The following is a 19338-nucleotide window of genomic DNA, read 5'->3' on the forward strand; positions in this document are numbered from 1 at the left end:
TTTTTAAATCGCGCGATTTTTCTATATCTTGGTTTTGTTCGGTCGATTTCTCAAAATCTGTTAATTTTCTGTTCAAAATGAATAGTGGAATCTACAGTCGGGTATTTTATCTTTTATTTGTAGTACTTTTCAACTTTCAAATCTCTCAAAGTAGTCGTCCAGTTCAAATCAAAAGTCAAAATTACGTATTTTCACTTGGGATTTTTTTCCACTGTTAATACTATATTATATTGAGTATTTTCTATTGAAACATGTTTATTAGGATAGTGTTCTGGCCACCTTATTTTTTGATTTTGTTTAAAAGGGTTAATTGGATGTGTGGTGAATTTTAAACCGGTAAAATTGTGAGGAAAAATTTCGTATTAGTAGAGCACAAATTTGTGTTGTGTGCGCTACATCATTGTACGCTGTAATGTGCGTCATTGTATACAACGATATAGTGGTCACAAACTTTTTTCAATGTGTTTTTAAATAATTTTGTAATGAAATAATTGGAGGGATTTGAATTTAATAATATATTTATTGAATACGAATATTTATAGCGTAAAAATAAGTATCAGTACATTTTAAGCACCCGAATAAAAATAAAAATAGACATGGAAAATAAAAACATAATGCTTTCGAAACAAAAATATTTTTTATATTTTTGTTTTTATTTTCCATGTCTATTTTTATTTTTATTCGGGTGCTTAAAATGTACTGATACTTATTTTTACTTATTAAGTCAAATAAATAAAAAATCACAATACGCACATCAGTGCAAATCATAGCAAACCTGCTAGACGCCAGTTATCTTCGTGTCTTACTACATCTGGATCTAATTCATAATCCAAGGGTGTTATCGTCGTCGAACACTGTCGTATTTCTATTATAAGCGCTCTACGACATTTTGGGTCATCATATTGTGAATTGGGACCGATTTTACCATGTTGGTAGCTACTACTTTACTTCCTTCCCATCTGTCATATAAATAATATTCGTGCATTAAACCACACCTTAATTTCATTCCTCCCCCCCCCCCCATGCTATCATTTTATACGTGTTGAAGTTGATAAGTTTTAAAAGCAACGGACTCAAAAACACACAAAAAGTCCAACTATTATGTATAGGTCTGTTACCGAGAGTTGGCACGAACAAATGCGCTTGTGTAGTGTCAGTGAATAGGTGTATAGCATGGTTCGGTGATTACTAGTCAAATATGAACCGGTAACAGGATAACCGGTCGCTTTAGATCGGTCACACACCGTAAAACCGGTCACATCCAAAAATTGGTCACGAGAAAACTGGTCACACCCAAAAATTGTTCACGAGAAAACTGGTCACACCCGAAAATGCGGCCAATTTTTAATTATTGGGTGTGACCAGTTTTTTCGTGACCAATTTTTGGGTGTAACCAGTTTTCTCATGACCAATTTTTGGGTGTGACCAGTTTTCCTGCTACCAGTTTTAGTGTGATGGGTGACGACGTGTGACCGATCTAGAGCGACCGGTTATCCTGTTACCGGTTCACATATGACTAGTAGTTCATTTACCGTATAAGCATGGTGTCAGGTTCAACCTGGGTGATTCCCAGATTCTAGGAAGTAAGAGCGACAAGGACCGAGACGGATTCTCAATAGTATTAAAAAAAAGAGAATCGATACATTATTTTTAATGTTAATTTTTATTTTTGTATTTTCATTGTATGTTCGTTGTATTTTCATTGTGTTCAATGAATTTTAATTGCATTTTGTAATGCGACGTTCTCCCATTCGTCCCTGTCAGTTGGCAGTGGTTGCTAGTTTTTTCGAATGGCAACCCAGACCTTGAGTTTTTTTACTGCGAAAAGGAGACGAGAGCCGGCGGCTCTCGTCCATTCGCACTTCGACCGTCAAATGGCAAAGGCGTGCCCCCCCCCTCTATCTCTCCCGAGCCGTCTCCATCGCAGACGCGTCCAGAGATCAGCCATCTTGGATAGCCGTGGGACGGTTGAGTTATCATCACTCCCTCCCTTGAAATTCGACCAGTTCGTCACCTGTATCTCCACGCAGCTTCCTACCCCCGTGCAGATAAACCTTTCCGTGGTAGCCAAGCGCACCGGAAAGCCCTAGAAGAATCAGCCTATGGAAGACCGAAACGAGAACTTCAGATCAGGAACCTAACGACAAATACACGACATCCCAGGTCAGTCAATCTGTTCCCTTTGACCCCCACCACAGAACGAACGCACCCGGAAGAACGAAAAAACGTATCCCAGTACGCCCAGTAATTCTCCCAGCGAGAGAGTTGTATTCCCGCGTAAAATACGTTTGTCACATTTTTTTTTATTACTCCCCACCCCCTGGAAAAAAATCCGGGATCCGTCCTTGCCTTTTTGTGTGTGTGAGGAGGTAATTGGATTATTACGCACATTTCGATGGCTAAAAAGAAAATTTTCGCCATGAATATTTAGCACTCGAGTTCTCGTTAGTATGATGAACTTTTCGGATGCCAGTTGTTCCGTTATAGAGATTTCAGTGACTTTTGGGCGAGCAATCTGTGAGCAATAATCAACGAACCGTGTGAGAGTAACCAGTGCTACCAAGATAAAACCAGACAATAGTAGAGAGCGCTCAATCTTGAACGAACGAATAAAGGTCTGTTCATACCTAGTCGGCACGTACCGACTTCAGCAGGTATCCGGCCGTACGAAAAGTATTCTTTGGTACATTTTGTATGGGTATGTTCATATCAACCATCACGTTTACGCCACGGCAGGCTTACAGCAGTACCCGACATTTCCTGTTCATACCTTACAGCAACATCCGTCAACGTATCGTATCCGTCTTTTTGGCCATCTTGGAGATATACACGCGAATTACGTGCCATGAGTCTGCCGCTTTGCTGTTTTCGACCAATTATCGATAGTGACAGTTGACAGCTGTTCAATCTTTCGACATGGTGTTGGCGCTGACAATGACTTTTTGACAATGCTTCCTTAAATTTTGTAGATTTTTTGGTGATTTGTGTTTTTATTTTATCCAGTATTGTTTCAAATTGGTATCGGTTCATACGGAAATATTTAAAAAAAATTTGTCCATCATCCACAAGCTCCTTATACAATGTCCAAAACTCTCCTTCGGTTTTTCTATTTTTTAACATGGGATGCACATCAAAACGCCTCCGTGCTATTTTATTGCCTTCTTGAGCTTCTTCTTCCAACAACAACGCGATTATACATAATTTTCGTTCGATAAACGCCGAAACATTTTTGCTGACTTGTATTCTGACGCGTAGCTACGAATGCACGTGTACGCATTAATAATGTAAGTGCTCGACAATACGACGTAAGCAATATTGCGCCGTATCATCATGGCCTGTAATGTATAAGTAAGCCGATTTTGCCTTGCACTCGGCCAAAGTGCTGTGAACGTAACGTGACCGCGACGTGTAGGTAGATATGAATAGAAATGTAATAAAATGACATATTTGAAACGGAGTCGTGCAGTGCTGAAGCACAAATTGAAATATCGAGCGAACGTGGAGGCTAATAAACCTTGAATTTTTTTTTAAATCATCCACTCGCCTAAATTTCATTCTACTCTGGATATTTTCTCATTTTGACACCCCTTTTCTAAGCTATCTCATACGCAGTTGGCACTAAAAAATCTTTTATTGCCAGTTGGCCAAACTGCAGTCACACTTGTGACGCACGAACGTCCTCCTACGACCGGCTTCGACTTCAGTAATCGGCGAGCCTTCGTCCTTGCCGGTGAGACTCTGTTTTTGTATTCAATACCCGTACTTTCAACACCCACTTCCACTCCCACCCCACCCCCACCCACAAAAGTCATATTTACACCAATCAGCGTCATCCAATGACGTCATACGGCAATAGCAGATGAGTCACCACTATTACTCTTGTCAATTGACATTAGGGAACCCCCCCCCCCTCCGCCCATCTTTCCCTACTGCGCCATTTTCCCGCAAATTTAACTGTCATCGTCGCGTGACTTAGTGACTAAGATCATCTCGTTTATCGATCCACCTATTCACCTGTCAAACTGCGCCATCTCCCCTAATCAAAACACTTCTAGAAAGTACGTCACAATAACATAACCTAGGAACACTCCACTTTCCCCCGCATATATTTGACCTTGTACCCGTTTTTCAGCACTCGATTCTAATTAATATGAAATCCAATTAGCAACTATTGATTTTATTTTCGACCGAAAGTGGTTTTACCTTGTATCGATATGAAGTGATGAGCAACCTATTGTTATATATGTATCATGACTATTTCCTTCAGCTTCGCATAATATTTATTTTCTGTACCAAATCAAATAATTTATTTATTTATTTATTTAATAGTTTTGGACCATTGTGGCATTACAGGAAGAACCTAATGCGCCACAATGGCCTACATTTAAAAAATATATAAAAACATGATATAAAAACAAGTAAACTGTAAATAAAGGAAAAAAGCAAAAGCAGAAAACATGGTAAAATAAAAAAAAAAAAAAAAGTAACATAAGGAAAATAATACATCATTCAGAAAGAAAAAAAATATAACAAAAGTGTAAAAATTAAAAATAAAATCCATATATCCCATTCTTTGTTTACACTGAACAAAATTAAAATAGTATATAAAAATATATAAAGGAGAAAGAAAAAGTAAAATAAAATAAAACAAAATATAAATAAAAATAAAATCACAGCGAGGCCCAGATGGAAGAGAGTAGATTAAGATTCCACTCATTCATCACATTCAAATTAAGAAAGTAATGATGAGCGCAGGTTACCAGATAAATATGTTAAAATAATATCCGATAATCTACGCTCCCCAAGGTGGAAAATATCACATTCAGGGACAGCAGCAACGATTTCATTGAGAAGTCGAATAGCTCTTGGAATAGGAGCCATTCGAAAAAGAACTGTGCGAGCAGCAGGTACAACCATCAAATGATGATGTCTACCACGCACATAATTATTAGGGACATAAAGTCCCAACTGTTCCAGCAACAACGGGCATGACGTATTACCACGCAATAGCTGGAGAACGAAACGAATTAACGAGAAGTTTCTCCGAAGTTCAAGGGAATTATACCCAAGCATGCCCAAAAGGAAAGGAGTAGGATAATAGTAATATCTCGCTTTAGGTGCTTATAGGATTGCCAAAGGCTATTAATACAGTTACAAAGATGCAAACAATTCGAATTTGGCAATCCTAGGTGCATATAATTGAAAAATAAAAACAAACAAGCTTGCTTTTATACTATACGAGGTAGTATTTTTGAATGAAAGCATATTGGTATGAAAATTAAAGATAATATGCCAGTGAAGTCTTGTTTTATCTGACTGTGAAAGATATATAACTGTGTTGAAGCATTGTTAATTGGTTGCTCGACTGAAATTCAAATCTTAACTAACAACTGATAGTAAAATATCATTTTTTTTTATATACAACTGATAAAATGTAAACTGGAATGAATACCCCTTAGTAAATATTGACTATAGATAAAATATACGTATATGTTCGTCATAAATTGAGCTATGAATAACAAGAACATTTTCCTTGAATTTAGTTTCGATATACTGTTGATAGTTCTAGAATAAGATTTATGTTTTTCCCGTTAATTTTCACCGTCTGTTAATGCTCATATCATATTGCACTTGTACATACATAGAAATCATCTATAATCAAACTACAATATATATAAGTAGTATTTATCGACAATGGATTGATTAAAATTTTTAAAAACACATTCTAATGTCAAAATGGATTCAAAAATAAAAGCATTGGTCAACATACGTATACCCATTCTTCGATTTAAACAATAGATTTTACGAAAAATCGTATTCAATATGGAGAAAAACCACAAAAAAAATCCTTGGTGTACGAAGAAATATATGTAATACAAGTACACTATTTAGGTCTATTCATACTAGCACAGCACATACCGGCAACTGAACGTAACCAGCATTACGAAGAGTATTCTTTGGTACATTTTATATGGACACATTCGTAACTAACGTGGCGTAGACGTAACAACAGTAGCCGACAAAATCTATTCATGCTATACGACACTACATTTCACCGTGACGTATCAAGCAAAACCGATTTTCTTTATCCATTCTGGAACTATTCACGTACAACGTGACGTCATAGTGGCGAGTGCACGCGTACTAACGCAAGTGCGCTTGCGCATATGAATATTTTCGAAAATATATTGTGACAATACACTGTATATGTAAGTCGATTTTGCCTTGAAATTGTCTGAACGTGTGTTGCTGTATAGTATTGTTGCGTAGGGGTGGGTTCAGGATCCAAATAAAAGGCCAAAGTCGCTTCACAACATTATTCAACGATTCAAAAAGTCCACACGGATCCACCGCCCACTCCAGAATACGTCTGATCTACCGTGTGTGCCTCTTTATAAAGGACAAGTTGCCCAGCACGGCTTCCCCAATCCATTAATTGTTAAGGCACTTAAAGGTCTACCCTGGCGAGTCTATTGCTTATGCACTCACTCGCTCAGGTCTGTGAGAACTCCAGCGTATCCTTTATTCGGTCCCATTAGCCTAATCTAGTGTGTCTATTGTTCACCCACAAATGCACTTAGACAGTGGATACTCTCTCTCATATTCCCACGTTACAGTATGAATAGAAATTTGTTTATGCATGCTGCTGTGCTGTGAAATGCTGGATAGTATACATAGACCTTTACAATCAAGCCCAGATTGGACTGAATTGGACAAAGCTCGTGAAATCTAATATATAATTTCTTTTTGGTTCGTACAATCAAGAAAAAACCTGTATATATATTGTTTGCTATCAATATTTCCTATTAGAAAATAGTGCTACGAGCATTTATAGCAATGTATTGAAAATTAATTTTTATATTGATGTTTTATATTGTTTATATGTAGGTAGGAAATTTGTCTTTACTAATAATACATCTAATGAAATTTTCATCGGGTCTATCACTACATAGTACACAATAATCTAAACTACGAATACGTGCAATAGCTTCAAAGAGCTTTGCTTACTTTCTGGAATAAATACAATGTAGTAAAAATGATTTATCGCATTTAGATCGATTGTTATTGTGATAATATCGTAATTAAACACTTCAACTATGCGGTTGAAGTTCGTAAAAATACCTTTTTTTTTAAATCGAGGGATGGGTGTTTCAATATGTCAAAAACTATCAAAAAGAAATCTTTTTTCTTTCTAATTCAGATTAGTTTGCTTAGTTCTGTATGTGTGTATTAAATAATACTAAATAAATATTACAATAGATATAGTGAATAGGCAATATCTCTCTATCGATAAAAAGTATTCCCATTTTCATTCGAAATTCAATTCTAAACACATCATGTTTATGACATTTCCGATTAATGTTATCATTTTTGACGTTTGTTTTCTTAATATGTATATGTATATGAAATGGTGAGTTTTTCCAGTGAATCACTAATATAATATAACCAGTTCAAATGTTCCATAAATATTTACACATTCGGTTACATTGACTATATTTTTATTAGGCACTAAGTTTTCGTTCGAAATTAAATTTTCAATGTATTTTAAATATGTATACAGTAACGTGCAGAGAAATCGCATCTCTTTCAATTGTTCGATGTTTTCAATTTTTTTTTAATTACATGAGGCTATACACAAGTTTTTTTGGTTTTATTATTTGATTTCAACTATTTAACATGTTTTGCGATTATAAAAGATTATTTATATTTTTTAATTAAGGCGGGATAAGAATTTAAAAAAAAAATGCACAATAGAGCATTTTTCTTATATGTATTTCAAATGTCTCTAGCTAAAATAATATTACAGTATATATTTTTCTATGAATTAAAATACATAGGCAATGGACATATGACAACAATAAATAGTAATATAATAATTACTAGACAATCGTCTAGGTTGTATGATGGGATTCATACCTGCCAGCACGGACAATAAGACTTTTTTTAGTATGTCGTCCGAAATTTCTTCAAACCATACATTTTCAACAGTTTTTTTAACTCATAATGTGCCCCAGGGTGTTGTTTTTATTCCCTTTGCTTTATAATAGCCCATAAATATTCCATAGGTTGTAAGTCGGGACTATTGTCTGGTCATTTTAGTGACCCTAGACCCTTTTTAACGGCAGCTATATGGAAAAAAATGGTTTTAGTGCGAAAAATTCCACAAAATTTGGACTAAGATGATTGGGAGAATGTAATCTTTACTGACGAGAGCAAATTTAATCTTGGCGACTCCGACAGAATAAATTGGATGAGGAGAAAGCCGAACGAACATTTCAGTTATCAGTGTGTTACGAGAATAGTTGAAAACCGGGCGGCCAAATGATTTGGGGATGTTTTTCGTATTACGGCATGGGGGTGCTACGTTTTTTCAATGGCACAGTGAAGACTATAGACAATGAAAAAAATTTGGGAATTTTTATTGAACAACATCTTTCAAAGTCAACCGACTTCAAAATTTCAGGCCGATTTTGCAAATTATCATCGGGCACAAATGATATTTATTGTATTTAAAATAAGTGATTGATATCATCAAACAAATTTAATAGCATTTTATTAAGTTTGGACTGCTATTTTTTTTACAAATAAAAAAATACAAAGAGAAAGTAGATATTCATCACTAAAATGACCAGACAATAGCCCCGACTTACAACCTATCGAATATTTATGGGCTATTATAAAGCAAAGGGAATAAAAACAACACCCTTGGGCAAATTATGAGTTAAAAAAACTGTTGAAAATGTATGGTTTGAAGAAATTTCGGACGACATACTAAAAAAAGTCGTATTGTCCCCGCCGGCAGGTACCATCCCATCATAGAAGCAAGACGATTGTCTAGTAATTATTATATTACTATTTATTGTTGTCATATGTCCATTGACTATGTATTTTAATTCATAGAGAAATATTTACTGTAATATTATTTTAGCTAGAGACATTTGAAATACATATAAGAAAAATGCCCTATTGTACATGTTTTTTTTTTAAATTCGAATCTCGCCTTAATTTAAAAATATAAATTATCTTTTTTAATCGTAAAACATATTAAATAGTTGAAATCAAATAATAAAACCAAAAAAACTTGTGTATAGCCTCATGTAATTAAAAAAAATCGAAAACATCGAACAATTTTAAGTGGTGCGATTTCTCTGCATGTTACTGTATATTGTATGTAATTGTATTTTAAATATGGTTGTGTTGTAAATAGCCTTATCTCTTATCTATGTATGTAATTGAGAATTTGCCTACGCGATGAAACGTTGCATTCATCAATTCCATTCTCTTATATATATATAATATATAAAAGAAATTGCCATTTAAGTTATTGTTGTTGTTGTTGTCGTAATTTTAGTTGAAAAAGCTCCCCCCCTAAAGTTCAGAGATATCTGCAGTTGTGGATCCTGACCGGAAACTAAACGAAGGGCCGAGGCCTAGCTACAACACCATGAACAGTATGTATCGAAATTTTCAAGCTTGTGACATTTTATTGCGTGTTTACAGTTGCAGTTGCGAATTGGGAAGATCGTCTAGTTTGTGTTTAATAAGACAGTAGTAGAGTCACGCGGCCATGTGGCAGAATCAAGGATATCCAGGTTTCACTTCATTACAAGTTCAATTACCTAACCTAAAAATTACCTTTTTAATTTGCATGTCATTTCATTGTTCAATTAGATTTTTTTTTTTTTTTTTTTTCAAAATTGTATGTTTTTGGCTTTTTTAATGTGTCTATTTTACGTGCAATGTTAGATTGAATTTCATGTTTCTGTTTGAGCACATCGGGGCCTTAAATTTGGCGTATTGTTTAATAATAGGAGGCGTCGTCAGTCGTAAAGAACTGTTTGTGTAAAAACCCGGACGTACAAATTAGCTCCGACTTCCTCATACCAACCCCACACGCTGTTTTATTATATCTATGTATGTAGTTACGAATTTGCCATTCAGTCTGTCAAATGTCGTAGTTCATTATAAAACACATGTTAAATGAAGCATTAATACTTTGTATGTGTAATTGTCGACTGATACTTTTAGAGATAGATAAATAACCCGTACAAAATTTGTGAGGTCATTGTATGTAATTAGTCATTGTTGCCATCAATGCCATTTTTCGGGCTGCCCCTGAGCGACATCTATGGTATTTAATTTGTACATATGTAAATTTATAGATTATGAATTTGAAATCGTGTTCAAATAGTGGTGACATAGTGGGTATGATGATTTTGCCAATTTGATGTGGAACCGTTTCAACCAGAGAAATGTAATAATGATAGAAGTGGCTTTAGGCGTCATAGTGTTGTCAGATTACTTAATCTCCATCTTATTTATTTGTTTTATAATTTTGGACCATTTTGGCATCACAGGAAGAACCCAATGCGCTACAATAGACTACATAAGAAAACAAGAAAGAAAAAAATAATACATAGAATCAAATGGAAAAAGCAAAAGGTGTCACGAAAAAACGTTCACGGACCTAACGTTCAACGACATAACGCTCACGCGTCAAACAATGTATACTCACAGATACAACGCTCACGCGACAACATTCACGAAGACAATATTCACAGATAATACGCTCATTATTATTATTCTTACGTATTAAAACGTTATTTTATTACAACAACATTACTTAATGATTATTTTATATATAAAAGCGTTTGTAATTGACGCCAATTAAAAAAATAATTGTACTTACAAAAATCCTTATAAATACGAAGACGCGAAACAATCCTATAATTAAGTTGGTACTTGGTGAAAAAATTTCGGTTAAACTGCTTTATCTAATATATATTTCATTTATCAATCTGTAATAGGATAACGTGTGATTTCGTCACGACACGTTTTATTGAATTTTGGATTAATTTTGTTGTAAAAAATAGCGTTTTTATACGTACGAATAATTCTTTGAATATTATGTTCGTGAGTGTTATGTCGCGTGAGCGTTTTATCTGTGAGTATAATGTCCGTGAGCGTTTTGGGTGTCACGACAAAACGTTCACGGACCTAACGTTCAACGACATAACGTTCACGCGTCAAACTATTTACATATACTCATAGATACAACGCTCACGCGACAAAATTCCCGAAGACAATATTGTGCGCGCTGTGTCGTTGAGCGTTTTGTCGCGGAACCGTCTTGGATCTACAACCAGCACTGATACATAAACAAAACCATCCCCACAAGGTCCACGTGGAAGAGAGATGATGAAAATTTCACTCATACATTACATACATCAATAATGAACATAATGATGAGCACAGACTACCAGACAAATATGTTAAAATAATCTACGCTCACTGAGGTGGAAAATATGACATTCAAGCACGGCAGCAACGATGTCATTAAGAACTCGGCTAACTCTTGGAATAGGAGCCATCCAATAAAGAGCTGTGTGGGCAGGCAACAAATTATGATGTCTACCACGCACATAATTAATAGGGACAAGTCCCAACTATTCGACGGGCATGACATATTACCATGTAGAAGCTGGAGAACAAAACGAATCAATGAGAAGTTTCTCAGAAGTTCAAGGGAATTGTACCTGAGCATGCTCAAAAGGAAGGAAGTAAAGAAGAGTAATATGAACAAATATTGATCACACATATGTCAAACACCACACCACAACTGTGGTGGAAACTAATTATGTATGGCTATCGCCATTCTTAATTAGTTTAAGTAATGAAGTATGGCTATCGCCATTCTTAATTAGTTTAAGTAATGAAGTATGGCTATCGCCATACATAATTAGTTTCGTGCAATCTTACAACACTGCCGCCTAAAACCATTTCTATTATAATTACATTTCTCTGATTTCAACAATAAAATCAGATAGGAAACGATCGACTTGGAGCCACAGATATCCAAGTCGACCAGCAGCACTACAGATAATACTCGGAGTAAATTCTTTTCATTCGAGGTCAACACACGGGATCGAACCCGGCGACCTCTCGGTGGTTAGCATTAACGCAATCGCCAAACTATGCTGCTGTTGGAATCCATTAGGAAAACGGTCTGTCTTGAAGATGTTTATTTTATTCGTCGAAACTATGCTAAGCTACGACACTTGTTTTTATTTTAAATGTTTTTTTTAGTAGAACGTAATAAGACATTGGATAATTCGTTTTATTTTTTCCAATAGATGGAAATCAAGGATATGGAGGCTACCCACAGCCAGGATATCCTCCCCAGGGTGGGTATCCGCCTCCGCAAGGTGGTTACCCTCCGCAAGGGGGCTACCCACCTCAAGGGGGCTACCCGCCGCAAGGGGGCTATCCTCCACAAGGGGGGTATCCGCCGCAGGGTGGCTATCCACCTCCAGGAGGGTATCCACCACCGCAAGGATTCCCTCAACCGGAATACCAAGGCGCGCCTGCCCCAGGCTTTGTGAACCCCAACTATCCGAATCCAAACCAAGTAAGATATTGAGTGAGTTCATCGTACACTGTATGTAAACACATGTATCATTGATTGTATTGTTATTTTAGGGGTTTGAACCACCACCCACCTACGGCGGCGGCGGCGGTAACGATCTCGGCGAGGACGGAGAAGTTAAAGGTTTCTCGTTCAATGACAAAAGTATTAGATTGGCTTTCATTCGAAAAGTTAGTATTACGATAGTTCAATATTGCGATTGTATTCTTAGTTAGTGTAAGATTTATTTTTAATGTATTGTTTTTTTTAAGGTTTACGCTATATTGATGGTGCAATTAGTGATTACATTTGGATTTGTCGCTCTGTTCTTACTCCACAAACCCACTCAAAAATATGTTAGAGAACATCCTGCATTATGGTTTGTACAATAAGATTAACCCTTTGCCCGCGATCGAGTTTTCGACCTTAAATACAGATTTTAATATTTACTCAAGTAACCAGATATGTTAATTAACATATAAAGTATTATTTTAAACAATAAAATACATTGTATATCTCGTAGTTTTGGATTAATTGTCAAATAATCATTCTTCATACAATTGAGACGTTTCGTCGCCATTGTTCAACAGACGTGACGTCACATAAACGAGGTTTCACTATGGTTCTACAAAAAATAAATTTTTACTGGTATATATGAATTTTAAGCGAATTGAATAGATGGCATTCAACTCTCAGTGATATATTCAACCAATTTTGAACCTTAAAACAGTTGAAATAGGCGCATATAAGGCTCAAAATACCGTGCAAAGTTCAGATATTCTATGGAAGACAGCCGCGCTACAGACTTGTCGCGCTAAGCTTCCATAGAAGACGGCCGCGGGCAAACGGCCGTCTAATAATAACTGATTTTATTCATATCGATTTTTATGTGTAATAAAAAGCTTATGAATGCGTCATATGAAAAATCCAAAGAATTTTAATTGTTCTTCATACTATATTCGTTAATTTTACAAAAATGTTAAATTGCAGGTGGATCGCTCTGGTTGTTATGATAGTCACTCTCATCTCTATGGCATGCTGTTCTAGTGTAAGACGTAAAGCTCCGATGAATCTGATCTTTCTCACTTTGTTCACGTTAGCGGAGGCGTTTATGCTCGCTATGGCATCCTCGACATACCAAAGCACAGAAGTAAATCTTTCGAAATACGTTTTAAGTTTCAAAACAGGTCCAAATTGTCATCTGCTAACGATCGACTATTGCGTTTCAGGTCTTGCTCGCTGTCGGCATTACGGCTGCGGTTTGTTTGGCGCTCACCCTCTTCGCTTTTCAGACTAAGTGGGATTTCACGAAATTGGGCGGATTTTTGTTAGTCGGAATGGTCGTCCTTCTTCTGTTCGGAATCATAGCGATATTTTTCCGCGGAAAGATTATAACTTTGGTGTATGCCTCGTTCGGCGCTTTACTCTTCTCCTTCTATCTCGTGTACGACACGCAGCTGATGATGGGCGGGAATCACAAGTATTCCATTTCCCCCGAAGAGTACATTTTCGCCGCCCTCAACCTATACTTGGACGTCATCAACATATTCATGTACATCTTAACGATCATCGGCGCATCGAGGGATTGAAGCGTGTAACGATAACAAACACACCAAAGTTTTTTAATGATCCTTGTCGTTGTTGTATTTCATATTTGCATCCAAGCTGAATTTGTGTATACTATGTAGTAGTTAGTCTATTTAACTATTCCGTTTACTGAAAATATTGTTCTTATATTACATATATGATACTTATACTGTGCTTATTCATAGTCGTATGTGTTTTGACTAGTAAAGGTAATAAAAATGTATAACATCTATTATATAATCACAATACTGTTGATTTTAATGTTATGTATTTGTAATGTGTGGTTAAAAAGTTACTGTTTATTTGTGCTTCATTATGATATTTATGTCGCCGACATCACATGGACTTTGGAAATCTCAACTGAATAATTCTTTCATAATTTGCTGTTTTCACAGTTGTGTTTTTAAGTGTTAAAAAGTGCGGTTGTTATTTTATTTTTTATTTTTTTTGATAAAAATACATAAAAGAATGTTCCGACTGAAGTTGATTTACGAATGTTTCACCATCGGAAGATATTTTTTTTGTACGGCCAGAATTTCAAACGTTTGCTTATGTGTATTTATGTATGCTTTGATTGTTACTAATATTTCAATGTGTAAATCAATAATAAATTGATAATAATTCTTATAACACTAAATATTTAGTGAACATTGTCATTCACTACTATTTTTATAAATGTAAGTTTAGGTATATATTCGTATTTATTACACTAAACAAAAACCATGAATAACAATAAATTGTTGGTCCAAAAAAAAAATGTATTAAATTAAAATTTTCATGTATATAAATTTTCTTTCTTTTATGCTTTATTTTTTTTTTATTTGATCTCTTAACACTCTTAACACTTGACGAATTTATTTCGTTAAATTTTCAGTTCCATTCCATGTATATTAAAATAATTTAATTATTAGAATAACACGCTTAAAAAAATACTCCTTCACAAATCTTCAAATTTCAACTTGATGCGATTTATTTTTTAAAATAAAATGTTTTACAAGTGTATTCAAAGTTTAATAAAAATTGTATTGACACTAAATAATATTTTTTTGCATTACTGAGCAGTATTATGGCATAATAATAATAACACACTGCCCGGCGTTATATTCGTCCAATGAAGGATTTTATTAATATTATATATAAATAATATAAGTTACAATTTTGTATGATAGTGTCAATTATAGCGTTTATTTTTCTTAAGCTTAATCTTTTTTAAATTATTATAATTAATTACTTAATAGAATGAATCTTTGGAATATTTCATTACATATTAAGGCACCAATACTTGTCTTATTTATAATAAAAATCTGCAATAAATATAACAAATTCTTGTGAAACTGCATTATTACTTTTACTCGACAATTAGTACAATGTGAATTGTACATAATATGTATGTATATATATGTTGATGTTATTTTGTAAATGTTGTATCTTCTAATTTTTATGGTTGTGGCTATTCGCAGGTATTATATCTGCGAATTATTGGCTATTTGCAGGTACTATATCTGCGACATGCGCAGACTTCTGCGCATGCGCGTGAACTGTCACTGTCAGCGTGGTTACTGTTAAAATTTTGTTTTAAACCTCTTAAAATTTAGTTCGAACTCGTAAAGTGACCTATAGTAAAAAATATAATCCAAATTAGTTAATATTATTAATTGTTAGAAAATTATCATCATATACAACGGATAATACCTACATACAAGTACAAGCCGCGAACTAGCTAAATGATATAAATCTATTATAATAACGTGCGAAATTTATTTGCCTCATGTATAATGAACGATTGATTAAACAAGTCTAGCATGCATTAAATGTAAGAAATTATAATCGGATTTTAAGTTCACGCGCATGCGCAGAAGGCTTTGCGCCTGTCGCAGATATAGTATCTGCAAATAGCCACAACCAATTTTTATTATCAATGTATATTTTTCGTCGTAAATTGGTGCATTCAGCGCTGATCTTACATACATACAAGCGCACTACCTGAGAATTGCATTTCATTGTATACATTTAATCTGTGTGAAAAAACTGTCAATTAGATAGGCTCTGATTTTATTTATTAATTGTTCTTGCATTTATTTAGGCTAAATTCGTGCATTAAATAAATGTGTATACTTTGAATGTATTAATAAACGGTATTTTAATTTCACTTGTGTGTATTATATTATAATTATCAGGTGCACCAAAGCTATCTTTATTTTATGCATATGTCATTAAAGTTTCATTCAATAATCCAACTGTTAACTATTGATGAAAACATAAGATCTAAAATATTGTAACTATCGTCAATATGTATTGACGACTTTGGAGATTTTACATAGAACTACAATCTATTCAATATTGAACATGTTTGAACCTCAAAATTATATCGAGGGAACTAAAAAGATATTCGAAAAATTCTACGAAAAGGATAATAGGTAAATATATACAACTTATTGGCTTTCATTTTATTTTAAATCAATATTGTAACGTGACATTCTCCCCGCCGTCCCATCATTGGCAACATTAGCCCTTATTTTAGAGTGGAAACACTCCTGCCGCGGGAAAGGAGACGAGGGCGGATTCGCATTCGGTCGTCCACGGTGTACAGACGCCAGGGGTCCTCAACTCGAGAGACACCTGAAGTCGGTTTTGTAAGATAGCTCGTGGTAAGCGTGGCCGGGGCTGGTTTCCTCAAGGTGCCTTCCTTCGTCGTCGGTGGTCTGGTCTCTGCTGATGTCGGCTGCTCTGCTCTGCCCCTTTCTCCTTCGTAGTGTGCGTGGGATACGTGATGTGGAAAAAGGGAGGGAAATTGTAAACCAATGAAAACAGGGCGTAAATCTGATCACAATGATTATATTTCCACGTTGAATGTACATAGAGCAAACAGGGGGAAAGAATGGGGGGGGGGGAGTCAACAAAGAAACCACGCGTGCTTTTTGTGGTTAGCCACGCGCAGCTGAGTTGTCTGCCTTCTGGACGAAGACAAACCAGGCTTCCTCTGGCGCACACCGGACGGATACTGGAGCTGGTCTCCAAGTATCGTCACAACCCTCACCAGCCTCTAGCTGGTGATTTCGGTGGCGAGGAGCTAAGGGCCACGTAAAACACCGCAGTGTTTTACGCGCCAGCCGTTATCGACAACTGTCAGTCTGTGGGCACACCGCTATCAGGGTGGCCAACACAAAAATGTATCGGCCAAATCGTGGGTCGTAAGGCCACGAAAGCCGATCATCAGACATAGTCTGAACACACGGGTACAGGCGTACCTCCCCCCCTCGATCTCTCCCGAGCCGTTCCCCTCGCGAACGAGCCCAGAGATCAGCCATCTTGTTAAAAAACTGCGGGATGGTTAAGTTTATCATCACTCCCTCCCCTGAATTCCAACAGTTCGTCACCTGTATCTCCACACAGCTTCCTATAGAAGCATTAGCCGCTTGAAGACCGTCCAGGCAACCTGAGAGCCAGCTTCACAACAGCTGCGCGGCAGCTATAGACGAGACGAGGATTATAATCAGGAACTTCACGACAACTACAAGACGTCCCAGGTTAGCCATTCTGTTCCCTTTGACCACTACCACGGAATGAACGCCCCTGGAAGAACGAACAAACGTATCCCTGTACGCCAGTAACTCTCCCAGCGAGAGAGCTGTATTCGCGCGTAAATACGTTCTGTCACAATACATAATTTTTAAACGATAATGAAATTTAGGGGGGGGGGCAATTGCTGCCACCGCCCCCCCCTCTGGATCCGCCATAGACACGAATACAATTACAGAATAAAAAAACTTATATATACGAGTATGTATACTAATCGCTACTAATGTTTCCGCTTGGCAGAGAATTTACCGCAATCTATTGAAAATTTATTTAATTGATTAATAAATCATCATCAATAAATAAAAAATATCATCAATAAATGCTGTAACACGACTTTGGCCTTTTACTTGGATCCTCCACCCACCCCTACGTAACAATATCATTATCGATAATAATAATAGTATTCGAAATGGACACACCCATATATGTACATATACATATATACATAGGTAAATACAGTGGTGTCACCAGAATATTAGAACTAGGGGTTCCCAAAATTTGAATTAAAATTAAAATTAAATAAATTTAAATTTTTACGTAATAGTTAGTGACTTGGGTGAAATTTTTTATTATGTATTACTTGAATGTTTTATTATGTATTACTTGATTTGTCTTATTAAAATATATGAAGAGAAAGCTCTCTCAACCAGTTCAGTACTAATAAACGGCTACAGAAATTTAAGCGCTATGTCATAAAGGTATTGTACAGACGCCAGGGGTCCTCAACTCGAGACACACCTGAAGTCGGTTTGTGAGATAGCTCGTGGTAAGCGTGGGCGGGGCTGGTTTCCTCAAGGTGCCTTCCTTCGTCGTCGGTGGTCTGGTCTCTGCTGATGGTGGCTGCTCTGCTCTGTCCCTTTCTCTTTCGTAGTGTGCGTGGGATGCGTAATGTGGAAAAGAGGCGGGAGTTTATATAATAACAACAGGTTGTAAGTCTGTTTGTATGGCGACTGTATTTTATATAAATTATACAGAGATCAAGCAGGGGGAAAGGGGGGGGGGGGGGGGAGTAAACAAGAAACCACGCCAAGACAGACCAGGCTTCCTCTGGTGCACACCGGACGGATACTGGAGCTGGTCTCCAAGTATCGTCGACCATCACCAGTGGCCGAGCTGGTGATTTCGGTGGCGAGGAGCTAACTGCGTGTTTATGCCGAAGCCGTTGGCGCGCAACTGTCAGTGGCCGTTAGGGTGGCCAGCACAAAAATATATCGGTCAAATCGTGGGTCGTAAGGCCACGAAAGCCGATCATCAGACATAGTCTGAACAGGTATTCATATTCTTCACCTAGCCAAAAATTAATAACCTTATTTATTTCAAATTCTGTTTTTAAATGCTATAATTTGAAATTTCAATCAAATTCTCCTGTTACTTGGTAGTTGTCCGAAAATGTTCATTATCAAAGGGGTTGAAATCAAATTGTTTGCGTCTTAAGGTTTGTGGAAGCACTGCATAAAAGACGATTTCATCCTCTTTCGAAATTATATGTATATTAGATATAAAAAATATTTAAATTTTTATGATTGTAAATCATTAATTCCTGCATGTCCGCCATTACTGATTTTTTTTCGCGTACCACCAACCATCAACGGTGTACCGCCAAGTGGCACGCGTACCACAGGTTGGGAAACGCTGTTGTAAGGTATGAACAGGAAATGTCGGGTACTGCTGTAAGCCTGCCGTGGCGTAAACGTGACGGTTGGTATGAATATACCCATACAAAATGTACCAAATAATACTTTTCGTACGGCCGGATACCTGCTGAA

General features: G+C 36.3%; 3 protein-coding genes across 10 annotated transcripts in view; 2 read left to right on the plus strand and 1 right to left on the minus strand.

Moving 5' to 3' along the window:
* Window positions 1–19338, minus strand: part of LOC143914011 (uncharacterized) — a 122997-nt gene that overhangs the window by 95297 nt on the left and 8362 nt on the right. The gene's annotated exons all lie outside the window — the stretch shown is intronic.
* On the plus strand, window positions 3631–16141 carry LOC143914003 (protein lifeguard 1-like). Of its 8 annotated transcripts, none has more exons than XR_013260788.1 (8): window positions 3654–3730; window positions 9353–9452; window positions 12135–12409; window positions 12481–12597; window positions 12679–12785; window positions 13397–13556; window positions 13636–14090; window positions 15871–16141. XR_013260788.1 is itself a non-coding variant. In XM_077434078.1 (7 exons), the coding sequence occupies exons 2-7, from the start codon at window positions 9446–9448 to the stop codon at window positions 13993–13995; spliced, it is 1026 nt and encodes a 341-aa protein (XP_077290204.1). In that variant the 5' UTR covers window positions 3631–3730; window positions 9353–9445; the 3' UTR covers window positions 13996–15218. The 8 variants fall into 8 exon arrangements, 6 of the variants coding, with proteins under 6 accessions (XP_077290204.1, XP_077290202.1, XP_077290203.1 ...); XR_013260787.1 differs by lacking the exon at window positions 9353–9452 and adding an exon at window positions 9502–9593 and having other exon boundaries at window positions 3690–3730; XM_077434078.1 differs by lacking the exon at window positions 15871–16141 and having other exon boundaries at window positions 3631–3730; window positions 13636–15218.
* The window catches only part of ATPsynD (ATP synthase, subunit D), a 121045-nt gene continuing 120459 nt past the window's right edge, over window positions 18753–19338 (plus strand). The window contains exon 1 of the mRNA XM_077434093.1: window positions 18753–18757. The gene's annotated coding sequence lies outside the window, so the exon portion shown is untranslated. The remainder of the gene's footprint in view (window positions 18758–19338) is intronic.

Source organism: Arctopsyche grandis, chromosome 7 (genome assembly GCF_051622035.1).
Source record: "Arctopsyche grandis isolate Sample6627 chromosome 7, ASM5162203v2, whole genome shotgun sequence".
In the NCBI taxonomy this organism is placed as follows: Eukaryota; Metazoa; Arthropoda; class Insecta; order Trichoptera; family Hydropsychidae; genus Arctopsyche; species Arctopsyche grandis.

Coding starts and splice junctions, on each gene's coding strand:
- LOC143914003 (XM_077434076.1), top strand. CDS start 9,569: ATGTGGCAGAATCAAGGATATCCAG. Junction 12,598..12,678: donor GATTGGCTTTCATTCGAAAA/GTTAGTATTACG, acceptor GTTTTTTTTAAG/GTTTACGCTATATTGATGGT. Junction 12,786..13,396: donor AGAGAACATCCTGCATTATG/GTTTGTACAATA, acceptor GTTAAATTGCAG/GTGGATCGCTCTGGTTGTTA.